General features: G+C 41.2%; 1 protein-coding gene across 1 annotated transcript; it reads right to left on the bottom strand.

Moving 5' to 3' along the window:
- Positions 1–1,690: 1,690 nt before the first annotated feature.
- LOC129650370 (protein S100-A11-like) lies at positions 1,691–2,201 on the bottom strand. The gene is made up of 2 exons (XM_055578759.1): positions 2,169–2,201; positions 1,691–1,966 (listed from the first exon to the last, which is right to left on the bottom strand). Exons 1-2 carry the CDS (start codon positions 2,199–2,201, stop codon positions 1,691–1,693), a joined length of 309 nt encoding a protein of 102 aa, XP_055434734.1.
- Positions 2,202–17,425: the final 15,224 nt, after the last annotated feature.

Genomic DNA, 17,425 nt, shown 5'->3' on the forward strand with positions numbered 1-17,425 from the left:
TCATATATGGCCTTTATTATACTGAGGTATAATTCTATACCTACTATGTTGAGAGTTTTTTTTTTTCTTTTTATCATGGGCAGATGTTAAATGTTCTCAAATTCTTTGTTTGCGTTTATTGAGAAGATCATATGATTTTCCCTTTCATTCTATTAATGGGGTGTGTCATATTTATCAGTTTGTGTATTTGTTGTTTTTCAGTCACTAAGTCGTGTCCAACTCTTTGCAACCCCATGCACTGCAGCATGCCAGGCTTCCCTGTCCTTCACAATCTCTTGGAATTTGCTCAGACTCATGTCCTTTGAGTTGACAATATGATCCAACCATCTCATTCTCTATTTCCCCTTTCTTCTCCTGCCTTCAACCTTTCCCAGCATCAGGGTCTTTTCTAATGAGTCAACTCTGCATCAGGTGGCCAAATATTGGAGCTTCAACTTAAGCATCAGTCCTTCCAATGAATATTCAGGGTTAACTTCCTTTAGGATTGACTGGTTTGATCTCCTTGCTGTCCAAAGGACTCTGAAGAGTCTTCTCCAGCACCACAAATTGAAAGCATCACTTCTTCAGTGCTCAGCCTTCTTGGTGGTCCATATATGACCACTGGAAAAACCATGGCATTGACTATATGGACCTTTGTTGGCAAACTGATGTCTCTATTTTTTCATAGGCTATCTAGGTTTGTCATAACTTTTCTTCCAAGGAGCAAGTGTCTTTTAATTTCATGGCTGCAGTCACCATTTGCAGTGATTTTGGAGTTGAAGAAAATAGAGTCTGTCACTGTTTCCATTTTCCCCCCATCTATTTGCCAAAATGAATTGTGTCCTGCTACTAAATGAGCAGAAACACTGAGGTTTTCTCAGTATCAGGGTAGAATTTTTTTTTAAAGGAAATGGACATTTATGCACCTAGTAGGTCTTATTATTATTGTAAAGGCAAGAAGTTAAAATATTTCACTGTTCAGCTTAATACCAAACATCTAGCAATTTATTTGCATATTCATTGTGAATACTACCCTTTAGCACTCTATTATTATCCTCTTTGGAATGTTCAATGCTTATGACTATAAATCCTAGTTTGTCTACCATAAATATAGCTATCTTTAGCTTAAAATGTATTGCTTCTTACCTAGAAAAATCTTTGCTTGTTGTTTTGTTTTAGAACTTTCTGGATCACTGTATTTTAGGTTTGCACACAGAACTGATAGAGTATGGGAAGCATGGCATTTCCCATCATGCCCTGCTTGTAGGGTTTCTCTTGTCTCTCTTCAACATACAGTGCTTTAAGCTCATTCCTGGAAGTCAGTGAACTGTTGCCTTCCTTCTTTCAGCCCACTTACTTCTGTAAGATATCTTTTTCTATTTGTTTCAAAGAGTGAAGCCTGGTTTTGCCTGCCATGAGAAGTCTTGATTGGGTCCACCTCTCTTCAGTGGAAATGACTAATAGAGCCTGATATGACACTGTTTCTAAATCTTTTAGGTTTTGGTGTAGTAAGATTTTCTGTGTGTGTGTGTTTTAAAAAACAATATTGTTTTATTGTTATATTGTTTTATTACTAACAGGAGTGGCCTGCCTGGGGGTGGGTGGGTGTGCCAGGCTCAGGGTATGTGGGGGCTGTGAAGAGCAGATGATAACTGAGAGGCTGGAGAGAAAGGGAGTGGGTCTGGACGCCAGGCCCAAAGGCTCCTCCAATTTACTTCTGGCAAGAGACAGATTTAAGAAAGGATTCATGGCAAGCTATCACCAGGCCACCAATAAGATTAAGAAATTCTTGGAAATCTAGCTGCCCATCAGAGTTGAGGTCCAATTTCTTCATCATGTGGTCAAGGACACCAGGGTCCTTTGGGTTCTTTGTGAAGGCACCCAGCTCTGTATTCATGAAGACTAGGGACTCGGCCTTGGAGAGTTTGCTGTTGTTACCATCCCTTCCAGCATGCTTTTGGAAAACAGCAATCAGAGACTTGACACACTGGCGGCTCAGATGGTAAAAGCGTCTGCCTACGATGTGGGAGACCTGGGTTTGATCCCTGGGTCGGGAAGATCCTTTGGAGAAGGAAATGGCAACCCACTCCAGTACTCCTGCCTGGAAAATCCCATGGATGGAGGAGAGTGGTAGGCTACAGTCCATAGGGTCGCAAAGAGTCGGATACGACTGAGCGACTTAACTTCACTTCAGTCTCTGTAGGGTTGGATAGTTTTGCCATGTCGGAGAGGAACAAGGTGCGTGGATGTGAGCAGGGAGCAGTGTGGTAGGCACTGGGCCTGTGTGGTAAGTTTTCATTCTTCTCTGTACCCTCAGTTTTAGTGTAAATTTGGTAGAAATGGGTACTATTTTCACCAAGAAGGTCTAAGAGTTGTCTTTCATTGCTAATCCTTCCCCATCAAGAAGGTGAGTTACCAGCTGTGGGTTAGTGCTTCTGACTTCAATCTTTTCGGTTTGTTTGTTTCGTTCAGCCTGAATAATTTGAGTGAAAACAATTGTTTTGCTTAGTATTTTACTTTCTGGAAACATCAAGTACCTTATGACCATTTCTTGGAAACAATGTATAGTTTGTTTGGGTCTTGTGTGTTTGGGGTGTGTGTGTTTTTCTAAGCAGATATTGAGTAAAATCTTCAGGTCACATGTGAGGCAAAATACTTAATGTTTCCGAGACCAACCAACTTAAAACAGCTTGTTAAATCCATTGTTGATTAAAGTGAAACAATGGAAAAGAGGAAGTGGTGGAAAGCTGCTTGGTTAATATTAAATGAAAGTCATCCTTCTCTTCCACATAAGCTATGTCACACCACAGTGAATTAGAAGCTGAATGAAGTTATCTCTGAACCAAACTAAAACAAAACACAGCTCTAATGGTGTGAGTTTCACGTCAAATATTTTGCTAGGTTGTTCTACAGATCTTGCTAAGACAGAAGATCTGAGTCCACGTTAGGTTGACTGAATGCTTGTTCTCAAATATTTCTTCAAGTGAGATCAAACATCCACTCCAAGCAGGCTGGGAACGCCTCAGGGAGCTGAGCCACTTAGCAGAGGAGGCAGGGTTGGAGGGATCAGAATAACCCCTAGTTTTTTCACTGTAATGGTTCATTTAATATGTCAACTTCACTAAGGCCACAGTACCCAGATATTTGGTCAAACACCAGTCTAAGTGTCACCATGAAGGTACTTTTTTTAGATGAGATTCATATTTAAATCAGTAGACTTTGAGTAAGTAGGTTGCCCTCCATGTGAGTGGACCTCAACTAGTCAGCTGAAAGCCTGAAAAAGGGTTGAGGGCTCCTGAACCAGAGGGAATTCTGCTCCCAGACTGCTTTTGGACTTGGGCTACAACATCAGCTCTTCTCTGGGTCTCTAGGCTGCTGTTTCACCATATAAATTTCAGACTTGCCAACTCCCACAGCATTGATATGAGTAAATGCCTTAAAATATATCTCTATCTATCTATCTATCTATCATCAGTATCTCCGAGCCATCTCTGTCCCACTGGTTGTGATTCTCTTGGAGAATACTGACTAGTATACTTACCAGAGTATAAAGAAGATATAAAAAAGCCTTCAAGACTGTAAGAAATAAATGTCTGTTGTTGCTCACCATGAATGGCTCTATAATTAATACCAGGACTTTTTTGAGTGTAAACTTTGGTGAATGGTGGAAAGAGAATTGGAGTGGAGCATCAAAATTCCGGGTATTTATGAACTGGGTAAAACAGCACAGAAAAAGGATGCTGGAGGTTCCAACACAGCTTCATTCAGTCATGGTAGGAACTCCATGATGGCACTCTAAGATCACTGTGGGAGACAGCTTAATACTCATTGCAAGTGTGTGTTTACTTGCTTCAGTTATATCAATTTCCCTACCTTCTCATGTTAAGTATCTAGCCCTCCATGTCTTATTTCCTGTATAAGTGGGAATTATAACTCAGGAATCAGTTATAGGGACTAGATGAGATTATGGATGGGAAAAATGACACAGCTCTTTGCACATGAAACAGATTGGTGTGTTATTGTGTATTTTTTTGTGACCTGCCTGGCATATAATGGGCATATTTGTTGCATGTGACCTACTGCACATATGCAGTGCACACAACTTGTGGCCATGGTTGGGGTTCCTGCAAACTTGTTTCAAGAGTGTAACAGAAAAAGGGTTTGCAAGCAGAATACCTGAGTCACTTTTTCTTCCTCCCAATGAGTATTGTATTCTCCACTTGTGAAGACCAGACCCAACTCAACTGACCTCCTTTTTGCCCTTTTCCCATGAGCACACACAACTTATTTGTTAGAACCCTCTATTGTTACCTGTTGGATCCAGCAAACTTGGCAATTCTTTTGTTAAAGGCTGTGTGTCAGACAATGCAGACTAGAGTGGACTATGGCCAAGAAAGGCTTTTTGGAACACAGTCATCTAGTGAATATTTTTTTCTGCCTTTGGGAACTGGTTGTACTTGGCCTCTTACCCCAAAGGAGATCCCTCTGACTCAAGGATGTGACAGGTCTTATAGTTCCTTTCCCATCAGAAGTTGCTACACTACTCCTGAGCCCATTTATTTTTGAGAAACTGTCCCTCTTTTTCTGGGCTATAGGAAGAGGAAGGAGTTGAATTTAGGGATGAATGGCTAGTGTTTATGGAAAACAGTGGATCTGAAAGAAGCTCTTTATACACATGCCCTTTATCACCAAAGAAAAGACCCAACACTAAAGTTAGCTGCCCTGTCTTGGAGGAGTGCCATTCTGCCCCACTTCCTGTTGTCTAGTGGTCACTCAGAGCCAGTATCTCCTGAATATGCCTCAGTGTGGTAACTAGCAGGTCCACAGACTGTAGCTAGATAGTTATGCTCAGAAAATTTCTTCAGGAAGTTGTTGTTGTCTAGTTGCTAAGTTCTGTCTGACTCTGAACTGCAGCATGAACTGCAGCACACCAGGCTTCCCTGTTCTTCACTATCTCTTGGAGTTTGCTCAAATTCATGGTTGTTGAGTCAGTGATGCTATCCAACCATCTCATCTTCTGTTGCTCCCTTCTCCTCCTGCCCTCTCCTCCTGACCTCTGTCTTTCCCAGCATCAGGGTCTTTTCCAATCAGTCAGCCCTTCACATCAGGAAGCCAAAGCACTGGAACTTCACTGATAACATCAATCCTTCCAATGAATATTCAGGGTTGATTTCCTTTATGATTGATTGATTTAATCTCCTTGCATCCAAGGGACTCTCAAGAGTCTTCTCTAGCACCACAAATCGAAAGCATCAATTCTTCAGTTCTCAGCCTTCTTTATGGTCCAACATGTCCAACATCTGATCATGACCACTGGGAAAACCATAGCTTTGACTATACCAACCTTTGTTGTATAGGAGGGGATCATATAAAGCAGAAATAGCATAGTGGCAGATGTCAGCATGTTTTGGATTTTGTTCTCTGAAACTGGACAACATATGGATGTGGTTAGTGCTCTGGTGTGATAGTTAATTTTATGTGTCTTTTATGTGTCAACTTCACTGGGCCATGAGGTGCATAGGTATTTGTTAACACATTATTCTGGGTGTTCCTGTGAGGGTGTTTTTATGTGAGGTTAACATTTAAATTGGCTTTCCAGGTGGCAAAAAACTTTACAGTGGTAAGGAACTTGCCTGCCAATGCACAAGATGCAAGAGACATGAGTTCAATTCCTGGCTCAGAAAGATTCCCTGGAATAGGAAATGGAAACCCATTCCAGCATTCTTGCCTACAAAATTCCATGGACAAAGAAGGCTTGAGGGCTACAGTCCATGAGGTTGCAAAAAGTTGGATACAACTGAGTGACTGAATATACAACATTTAAATTGGAAATTTCCTGGTGTTCCAGTGGTTAAAACTCTGTTCTTCTACTGCAGGGGGCTTGGATTCAATCCCTGGTTGGAGAATTAGGATCCCACAGGCCACACAGCCAAAAAAAAAAATCTGTTTGGGACTTCCTTCTTGGTCCAGTGGCTAAGACTCTGTGCTCTCAATTCAACGGGTCCAGGTCTGATCCCTGGTCAGGGAACCAGATCCTACATGCCACAACTAAGACCCAGTGGAGCCAAATCTACAAACAAGCAAACAAAACATTTAAATTGATGGTCTAAGTAAAGCAGATTTCGCTCCCTCATGTGGATGGGCCTCATCCAATTAGTTGAAGGTTGGGCTCAGTATAGATGTGAGAGTTGGACTATAAAGAAAACTGAGCACCAAAGAATTGATGCTTTTGAACTGTGGCGTTGGAGAAGACTCTTGAGAGTCCCTTGGACTGCAAGGAGATCCAACCAGTCCATCCTAAAGGAGATCAGTCTTGGGTGTTCATTGGAAGGACTGATGCTGAAGCTGAAACTCCAGTTCTTTGGCTACCTGATGCAAAGAGCTGACTCATTTGAAAAGACCCTGATGCTGGGGAAGATTGAAGGCAGGAGGAGAAGGGAATGACAGAGGATGAGATGGTTGGATGGCATCACCGACTCAATGGAGATGAGTTTGAGTAAACTCCAGGAGTTGGTGATGGACAGGAAGGCCTGGCGTGCTGTGGTCCATGGGTTGCAAAGAATCGGACACAACTGAGTGACTGAACTGACTGACTGGGCTCAGTCACTCAGTCATGTCTGACTCTTTGTGACCCCATGGACTGTAGCCTGCCAGGCTCTTCTGTTCATGGAATTTCCCAGGCAAGAATACTGGAGTGAGTTGCCATTTCCTATTCGAGGGTATCTTCCTGACCCAGGGATCAAATCTGTGTCTCTTGCATTGGCAGGCGGATTCTTCATCACTGAGCCACCCAGGAAGCCCTCATACTACACTTGAACTTAGCCAAAAGGCTGAGAAGCAAAGGTTGAAGGTTGGCATCACACAAAAAAGGCTAAGCCTTTCCTGAGTAAGAGGAATTCTGTCTGCCTGACTGCTTTCAAACTGGGATATAGGCTTTTTCTTGCCTTTGGATTTGACTGAAACATCAACTCTCCTGGGTCCTGAACCTGCTGGCTTTCAGACTGAAACTTCACCATCAGCCCTTATTCTTAGGCCTTCCAAGTCAGATTAGAACTAACCCATTTGCTCTCCTGGGTCTCCAGCTTGTCAACTCACCCTGCAGTTACTGGGACTTAGCAGCATCCACAATGGCATGAGCCAATTCCTTATAATAAATCTCTCTGTATATACACCCATTGGTCCTGTGTCTCTGCAGAACCTTAACTAATATACCTGGTCTCTCTGCACAGACTTCAGGTCTGCTTAAGATCTGGTGACTGGCCAGCATAATTGATTAAGACGTAAAGTTCAGAGAGAGGTTATACAGCCAGCTCGTGTGGCCCTCTCTGGTGCCTGGTTACTAATTCCTGTCTTGTGTTTCCAGTTGGGCAGGATCAGGATTTCTGGGACTCAAGCATGGCCTGCCCCAGGGTCAGGTTTTTCTCTGTCTGTGTCTTCCAGTAGGTGATTCTCTGACAAGCAGAAGACCTGGGTTCGATTCCTGGGTTAGAAAGATCTCCTGGAGAAGCAAATGGCAACCCACTCCAGTATTCTTGCCTGGGAAATCCTATGGACAGAGGAGCCTGGTGGGCTGCAGTTCATGGGGTCTGAAAGAGTTGGACATGACTGATCGACTAATACTTTCACTTCCATTCACTCTCTGACAATCTCTTGGTGGCAAGAATCTGCCTAATGGACCAGGTCTTAGCCACTGGACCACCAAGGAAGTCCCAAATAGATTTTTTTCTGGCATTATGGCCTGTGGGATCCTAGTTCTGACACACAGGATACAATCAATAAACAGTAGAGGTTGAACAGAGCCCATAAAACTGGCATAATAGGAACCCAACCAGATTTTCTGATGTGCAGTTTTCACCCTAGTTATGCTTCTTGGTGTGTGCTTCTTAAACAACAATACAATGTTGTTTTGACTCTAAGGCTCAATATTTTTAAAATATTTAATTTTATTTATTTATGCATTACTTATCTTTGCCTGTGCTGGGTCTTCATTGCTGTGCAGGATTTTCTCTAGTTGCAGCAAGTGAGGGCTACTCTGTAGTTGCAGTGCATAGGCTACTTATTGCGGAGGTTTCTCTTGTTGCAGCCCACAGGCTCTAGGGCGCTGGGGCTTAGTAGTTGCAACTCTTAAACTCTAGAGCACCAGCTTAGTAGCTGTGGCACATGGGCTTAGCTGCCCCAGGGCATGTTGGATCTTCCCAGACCAGAGATTGAACTTGTGTCTCCTGCATTGGCAGGTGGATTATTTACCACTGAGCCACTGGAGAAGTCCCAAGACTCAATATTTTAAGTGTTAGAAGTTCAAAAACTTTTGCCAACTATGTATGGAATGACAATTAATGGGAAATTACTCTTTGAGTCCAGTTTGATTGAATCATGAGGGTACACGTTTAGAACAGGTCTAGGGTTGAATGGGAATCAGTGAATAGCCGCTAATTCTGTTTCTACTTTTAACTCAGGGGATGACCTTGGGAAAGTCACTTAATTGCTCTTGACCTTCTGTGTCCACTTGCTTCACAAAAGGTGGTCCTGTTAGCAACTTTCAAGTATATGATATGGTATGCTGTATATTAGAGTACCACAACTTATTTATCTTAGAACTAATCTTAGCGTGATAGTCATTTCACGATATATACCTATATCAAATCATCATATTTTGTACCTGAAACTTACACAATGTTATGTGTCCCAGGTGGCTCAGTGGTAAGGAATCTGCCTGCCAAGCAGGAGACGCAAGTTCAATCTCTGGGTCAGGAAGATCCCCTGGAGGAGGGAATGGCAACCCACTCCAGTATTCTTGCCTGGGAAATCCTATGGACAGAGGAGCCTGGCGGGCAAGTCTGACAGGACTTAGCAACTAAACAACAACATCGTGTCAGTTACATTTCAATAAACCTGCAGGGTGGCTGGGTAGGGGGAAGACAAATTTTAAAAATGAATGCAAGAAAATAGTTCTCAAACCAGCAGCCCCCACATCACCTGGAAGCTAGTTAGAAATTTAGAATCTCATGCCCTGCCCCAGACCTACTGAATACAATCTACATTTTAACAAGATTTCCAGATGGTCTATTTACATATTAAAGTTTGACAAGCACTGGCATGGAGGAAAGAGCACTACATTTTGGACTGATTTAGAAACTTTTGTTTTCTTGGTCTGGAGAGTCCTGTGTGATTTTGCACATGTTACTGAAGAAAATCTCTGAGCCTCAATTTCCCTATTTTAAACTTAGGGATAAAAATATCTGCCTACCAGGACTGCCCTGGTGGTGCAGTGGTTATGATTCTGAGCTTCCAGTGCAAGGGGCATGGGTTCAGTCCTTGGCTGGAGGACTAAGATCCCACATGCCACGTGGTGTAACCAAAAAGGTATGTAAAAAAAATATATCTACCATGGAGTTGAAATGGTAGGTGAAAACCATTTTCATGGAGATGAAAATAATTTAAAATGTCACATACATGTATTGAGTGACTTCTCTGTGTCTGGACCTATGCTGACCACTGCAGGGTAAAGAGATGAACTAAACACAGCCCTGGTGTCCAGGAAATCCGCCTCTGATGCAATGGGAAAAAATGTATGAAAACACTTTGTCAATGCAAAAGACTATGTAATGTTAGCTATTATTAGTATTAATGGAGATAATAATACTTACCCTACTTATGCTGCTTGGTTATTATTAAGCTCAAATGAGATAAAGCATGTCAAAGCCATTTGAAAAGCTGAAAAGTACTGACGTAAGAACTTATTATTAGTATGATTATTGCCATCACTGAGTGAATGATAATTGAGTCCAGTAGGGGGAAAAAACCTTGATTTAATTACAGGTACTCAAGCCACAGAGGATCCTGGAGTTTAAATACAAAACTTGGGACTCTTTGTTGAATGTGCAAAGGGGATTCTCACTTGCTTTTTGTTCCGTAGGGGAGCTGCATCAAAAATTAAGTCTGTTAATACTTCTGCTATTTCAGACTATCTGATCCTAGAAGCAGGGATTTCTTTTCAGTTTATTGGCAACTCAGTGAAATGCATCCACCTGTGAGGTGGAATGTTCTATCTGATGGGCAGCCTGATAATGGCACTACCCTGCTGATTAGGATGTGGTCAGGTGGAAAAAATACAGGAGACCTATGTTCTGTGAGGTCCTCTCTCTGGGCACATGCTCAGCGGCAGTATTCCTGTCTGCAGAACCCAAAGCATTCCGCTGAAACTCTGGGTGTTTGTGGTGGGCAAAGAAAGTTAGTCGCTCATTCATGTCTGACTCTTTGTGATCCCATGGACTGTAGCCTACCAGGCTCTTCAGTCTATGGAATTCCCCAGGCAAGAGTACTAGAGTGGGTTGCCATTTCCTTCTCCAGGGGATCTTCCCAATCCAGGAATTGAACCCAGATCTCCTGCATTGCAGGCAGATTCTTTACCATTTGAGCCACCAGAGAAGCCTGTGGTGTGCAAAGGAATTGGAAATCATCCAGCCTATCACCCAGGCTCCTTTAGGTGAAGTCACTGGCCTGGAGAGGCAACGTGTCACATGTATTCTGCTTCAGTTGTTGTTTAGTCACTAAGTCGTGTCTGACTCTGGGACCCCATGGACTGTAGCCCACCAGGCTCCTCTGTCTGCCCTGCTCCAGACCACACTTCACATTGATGGAAAAAGAACATGCAAACTCAGTTTCCCTAACTCCCAGTCCAGTGTGCTTATATTTCATCTTAATGCACTGGAACAGCGGTCCATAACCATTTTAATACCAGAGATCGATTTCATGGAAGAAGATATTTCTACAGACTGAGAATGGAGATGGTTTCAGGATGAGTTCAAGTGCATTACATTTATTGTGCACTTTATTTCTATTATTATTACATCAGTTCCACCTCAGATCATCAGGCATTAGATCCAGGAGGTTGGGGACCACTGCACTAGACGATGTGTGTTTTTCCCTTTTTGCTCTGAATAACAAACATAGCAACAGGGAGATGGTTCTCATTGCAGTTGTTACTGGGATGTCTTGCATGTCTGTTGGTGGTGGTGGTGTTCATTTACTCAGTTGTGTCCGGCTCTTTTGCAACCCCATGACTGTACCCCACCAGGCTCCTCTGTCCATAGGATTCTCCAGGCAAGAATACTGGAGTGGGTTACCAATTCCTCCTCCAGGGGATCTTCCCAAGCCAGAGATCAAACCTATGTCTCCTGCATTGTCAGGTGCATTCTTTACCACTGAGCCACTTGGGAAGACCTTTCAATCACCCATAGGATCATTTAATTCTGACAATTGATTCTTTTCCAGGGAGGCTGGGTCTACTTCTTCAAGGACCCTTCACTATCATTCCTTTTGGTCTTTTGTTATTGCTTTTCAGCTCTGATGCCTCTTATCCTTTCACTGCCAAGCTTGCTTCCATTTTGTTTTGAAGGATGGTGATGATTCGTTTGGGAGAATAGTATCGGCTCTTTACCAATGTGTGAAGGAATGCATGCTAAATTGAGAATAATTGGATGCCACTTGACTTGGGTCTCTGACCTGGACCTCAGATTGGTATCCATGGTGCATTCACAGTCATACTTTCTCATCCTGAAGCTCACAGCGGGAAGTGAGCATCTCAAGGGACAGAATGCATCTCAAGGGCAGGCATGCCTGTAGTGCTTGAGGCTTCTCAAAGCATCTTGAGTCTAGTAGGAGTCAATACAGAGTGGCCTGATTCCTGGTGCTTGAACTTGATGTTCTTCCTTTAATTGGAAGATGTTTGTCTTAGCAGCAGGTATTAGAAGTCCTCTGAGAATGTCTGAGCTCCTTCCCTAAGGAGGAAAATACCTTCTTAGTTCATGTAGGGTAGGAACTGAGCCTCCAGGGCCTCAATGAATTGTTGGTGCTGAGGTTTCTGAAGGAGAAAGATACTTTGCATTACAAGGGGGAAAATACTTTGGTGGAGAATGGGGGAAATTCAGGAGGGAGGAGGTGAAGAATGGACAGAAAGAGAGAGAGAGAGGAGAGAGAGAGAAACTCAGTAGACAGGATGAGCATGTTGGAAGAATGCTGTCCTTGATGTGATGACCTCCACCCAGATCCCCAAAACTGTAGAAGCTTGGAGTGACTGACTCTCCTGTGGACCCTGGTGAAAGGCTGGTTCCATCTGTAGGTAGATAGGAAGGTAGCTCTGTGATTTCACAAAAATCTGTGGAGGAATAGGGATAGGAAACTGGACTCCTCCAGACCTTGGAAACTGACATCTGATGTATGGAGTGTAGGAATTCAAGTAGTTTAAGTCCAGAACGCAAGGGGCAGAAGGCTCTCAGTTGCCTGCTGGCTTATACTCACATTGAGCTGGGCACAAAGTCATGTATTGAAAATGGTATTCTGCCAGGATTTTTTGTTTCTGTAGAAAGGGATATGGCAAAATTTCAAGAGGACACTGTTGATACCACTTTGGGTCACCTCCTCCAGGAGTCTACATAAGTTCCCATGATGCCTGGTCATTAAGCAGACTTTAGGCACTTGAACCCTTGCCTTCCTCCCTCTTGACCTCTATCTCAATATATACAGGTGTTGCTACCACTGGCTATAAGGCATTTGCAGAATTTTAGTCTTTTTTTTTTAAAGTCTTCTATATTTATGCAACAATTTACTATTTCTTTTATTTATTCATTCATTCCTTTATTTATTTGGCTGCGTTGAGTCTTAGTTGCATCATGTGGGTCTTGGGCGCACAGACTCGACTTGTGGTGCAGACACATGGGCACAGAACTTGCTGCAAGCTGGCTTAGTTGCTCCTCAGCATGTGGCATCTTGGTTCCCCAACCAGGGATCGAACCCATGTCCCCTGCCTTGCAAGGTGGATTCTTAACCACTGGACCATCAGGGAAGTCCCGGGGGAATCTTAATCTTGCTTGTGTCCCAAGAAACTCATTGCTGTAAATACTACCACCTCCTCCTCCATTGACAGGTGTGGTGCTTGACTGGCAGTGGGTCTTGCAAACCTGAAAAGGGGTCACTAGAGCTTAGGGTGCGGGCTCAATTTCCTCACCTGCATGATCCGAAAGAGGAGACAGCCAACCAAACCCATGTGCATAATTTAAGAATGAACAGATGAAGGTTTCTGAGTTTCTCAAATTATCTTTTCAAAGAGCACCTCAACAGGCTTTCCTGTGCCCTTGCAGCTGTGCACCTGGCAACAGTTGCTTACAGGGATACAAGAGGGTAAGAAGTGGATCAGTATTTTTTTTCAATGTGCCTTACCCACAGCTGCTCATATATTTAGTTTCTTCTAATGAGCGACTGAACTGAACTGAATGTGCTTTCTCCCAGACTTAACCAGAGGAGGAGTTTTGGGAACCATAAGGAAGTATACATTAAAATTAACAAAGAAAGTTTTCAATTTAAAAATGACCTTAAATAAATCTTGGATTAACAGAGAAATCAGAACTGCAATACTATACTACTTAGGAATGAACCAACAATGAGAAGACTACATATCGAATTTATGCCAATGTTAATCTCAAGGGAAATGTTACTGTATTCAATGCTTTCAGAAATAAACAATACAAATGGAGAAGAATGAAACTGAAAATGCATGAATTTAGAAAATATACACCTGATGAAAGCAAGATGAAAAATTTGAAAGTTAACATTATTAAATTAGGATGCCTAAATATAACAGATTAATAAATCTAATAGATATGTGGATTAATTAATCTAATTGATAATAATATAAAACAAACTCTGGCTAATTTAGATTACCAATGTCATGAAAATATAACCATTTAATAGGAGAAATAAGAAAAAATAATATCCCCTAGAGAAAGAGGTGATTTAAAGTGTAAAAGAAATCTTATGGACAATTTGGTTTTGGTAATTCTGAAAAATTTGCATAAATGAATGATTTTCTTATACCTATGAATCACCAAGTTGACTCTTGAAGAAGTACACAACCACAATCGAACAGTAGGCATAAGATAATTAAAAAAAAAAGTTTAAAGAATTACTTCTTTAAAAGGTCATGATTTGTATAGCTCTATTCTTTAAAATATTAAAGGAAACCCATTTTTTAAATCATTAAAAAATGGACAGATTTGATTACATAAACCCTAAAAATTTATTGTGGCACAAAATATAAATAAGGTTCAGAGTAAAATGATAAATGAAGAGAAAGGTTATCATTCTTTGTATGATAAGAACTCTTAGTCATTAAGAAGAAAAGTCACATAATATGGGTAGAGCTTAAGAGCAAATGAAAGAAAAGGAGATACAATTTGTCAGTAATATGCAAAAATAGGGTTTCCCAGGTGGCCCAGTGGTGAAGTATCTGCCTGTTAAAGCAGGAGATGTGGGTTTGATCCCTGGGTCAGGAAGATCCTCTGAAGAAGGAAATGGCAACCCATACCAGTATTGCCTGGAAAACCCAATGGACAGAGGAGCCTGGTCAGCTACAGTCCATGGAGTCACAAAGAGTCAGACACGACTGAGCAACTGAGCACACACACACACAAATGCAGAAAGAGACATACTTTTATTAGGAGTTAGGAAAAAATTAAACCATATTGAAATTTACCCATCAGACTGACAAAGGGAAAGGCATTTGAATAATTAAAATGTCCTTTACTAACAGGTGGGATATTCACACATAGTTGTTGGGGTTAGAGATAATTATAACTCTTTAGAAAGTAATTGGCATTCGTTCTTAAAAATAGAAAATATGCTTACCTGTTGATCAAAAAGCTAGTTCTAGGAACCTATTTCTCAGAAATAGTTACTAGTTTTTAAAAATAAATGGATAAGGGCATTTGTTGCCCGAAAATACCAAATGCTTTGGAAGTAATACAAATGCTCAGCATAGGGGGATTATTTTATACATCACAAAGGTAGTAGTACCCAATTAATTTCTCAGGCTCAAGTCTCTGGCACCATCCTTTATCTTAGTTTTCATGTATGTACCATATCCAATCCATTAGCAAATTCTGTTTTATTTATTCGCTAAGTTGTGTCTGATTCTTTGTGACCCCATGGACTGTAGCTTGCCAGGCTCCTCTGTCCATGGGATTTCCCAGCCAAGAATACAGGAGTGGGTTGCCATTTCTTTCTCCAGGGAATCTTCCCTACCCAGCGATTGAATCCATGTCTCCTACATTAGCAGGCAGGTTCTTTACCGCTGAGCCACGAGGGAAGCCAATTTCTGTTTGCTTTCCATTAGAAGTGATTCCAGATATAAATGTGCCTCTCCACTTCCATGGCTACTCTGTGGTCCAAACTCTTATATTTCTAACCTAAGACTTAAAAGTCTTCCACGTGGTACTCCTGCTTCCACTTTGCCTACCCAGTCATCTTTCGTGTGTGCAGATGCCAGGGTGAGGAATTAAAAATGTAAAATAAGTGCCACCCTCTTGCTCAAAACTCTGTAGCATCTATCTTCCCATTGCACTTACAAAGGTATTTGCAATCTGTCCACAGCTTAAAAATGTTCCTTGATCCTGTGCTTGGCCATTATTCAAACTCACCTCCTACTCTTCTTCCCCTTGCTCACTTCTCCACCAGGAATGATTTCTTACTATTCCTTGAACATGTCTAAGGACCATTGAATTTGATGTTCCATCTGCTTGGAGGTCCTTCACCCCGGAGTTATTATCATACTCTTGCCTTCATTTCCTTTACATCTTTGTTTGATTTTGCCATGCCTGGATCATCCTATTAAAAATAGCAACTCTTGGGATTTCCCAAGAGTTGGTCCTCTGAGCTTCCAGTGCTGGGGGTGCAGGTTAGATCCCTGGTTGGGGAACTAAGATCCCATATGCCAGGTAATGTGGCCAAAACAAATAAAACCTGTAACTCCTCTCTGATCCTATTTACATTACATATTTTGAGAAAATACAAGTCCCAAATCACAGAAAGCATTAAAATACAGTATAGTTTAATTTTTATTGCAGTATATTTGATTTATAATATTATATTAGTTTCAAGTGTACAGTATAGTGATTTGGTAGTTTTACAGATTATAGTCCATTCAAAGCTATTAGAAGACAATGGCTATAATTTCTTGTGCTATACGATATATCCTTATTGCTTATCAATTTTAACATAATAGTTTGTATCTCTTAATCCCTGTACCCCTAACTTGTCCTTCTCCCTTTCCCTTTTCCTACTAGTAACCACTGATTTGTTTTCTGTACCTGCAAGTCTATTTCTTTTTTACTATCTAGATTTGTTTGTTTTGTTTTGTAGATTCTACATGTGATATCATACAGTATTTGTCTTTCATTATCTGACTTATTTCACTAAGCACAATATTCTCTAGTCTCTGTCTGACTTATTTCACTAAATATAACTAAACATAATATTTATGTATGTAAAAATCTTTATTCATTTGTCTGTTGATGGGCTCTTGGGTTTCTTCCATGTCTTGGCTATTGTAAATAGTGCTGCTATGAATATTGTGGGGCATGTATCTTTTTGAATTAGTGTTTTCATTTTTTTACAACAGGAGTGAAATTGCTGGGTCATATGGGGATTCCCTTGTAGCTCAGTTGGTAAAGAATCTGCCTGCAATGCAGGAGACCTGGGTTCAACTCCTGGGTTGGGAAGATCCCCTGGAGAAAAAATGGCAGCCCATTCCAGTATTCTTGCTTGGGAAATCCCATGGACAGAGAAGCCTGTTCAAGCTACAGTCAATGGGGTCTCAAGAGTTGGTCATGACTTAGTGACTAAATTGCCACTACTGTGGTAGTTCTATTTTTAGTTTTTTTTGAGGAACTTCCTTACTGTTTTCCATAGTGGCTGCACAAATGTACATTCCCGCCAATACATAAAGAGATATAATACTTATCTTCCACAAACTAATCCGAAAAACTGAAAGGATGAAACACTCCCAAATTCACTCTCCAAGACTGCTATTACCCTGATACCAAAACCAAAAAAAAGATACTACAAAAAAAGAAAATTACAGGCCAATATCTTTAATGAATTAATATAGATGCAAAAGTACTTAACAAAGTATTAATGAACTGAAGCCAACGGTATATAAACAGGATCATATGCCATGATCAAGGAGTATTTATTCCAGGGATGCAAGGATGGTTTAATATTTGCAATTCCATCAGTGTGATACACTGCATTAACAAAAGGAAAGGTAAAAATCACATGATCATCCCAATAGACACAGAAAAAGCATTTGACAAAATTCAACATCTATTTATGATAAAAACTCTCATCAAAGTGGGTGTGGAGGAAACATATCTCAACATAATAAAGGCTATTCATGACAGATCAACAGGCAACATCATAATGGTGAAATGTAATTTCAGTCATTGCTAAATCCTGTCAAACAGCTCTCAAAGGGGGATGCAGATGTATTTCCCACACCAATTTAAGTGCTTGACCGTCAAATTCTTTGTACAAATTAGTCATTTAATTTTCACTGTGACTCTTTTTATTCGTATTTCTAATTTCAGTTCAGTTCAGTTGCTCAGTTGTCTCT

Source organism: Bubalus kerabau, chromosome 4 (genome assembly GCF_029407905.1).
Source record: "Bubalus kerabau isolate K-KA32 ecotype Philippines breed swamp buffalo chromosome 4, PCC_UOA_SB_1v2, whole genome shotgun sequence".
Classification (NCBI taxonomy): Eukaryota; Metazoa; Chordata; class Mammalia; order Artiodactyla; family Bovidae; genus Bubalus; species Bubalus kerabau.

Excerpts from the sequence above, each read along its gene's own strand:
- LOC129650370 (XM_055578759.1), bottom strand. The coding sequence starts at position 2,201 with ATGGCAAAACTATCCAACCCTACAGAGACTGAA. Across the intron at positions 1,967-2,168 it reads CCAACCCTACAGAGACTGAA|TGTGTCAAGTCTCTGATTGC; the intron begins GTGAAGTTAAGT and ends CTGAGCCGCCAG.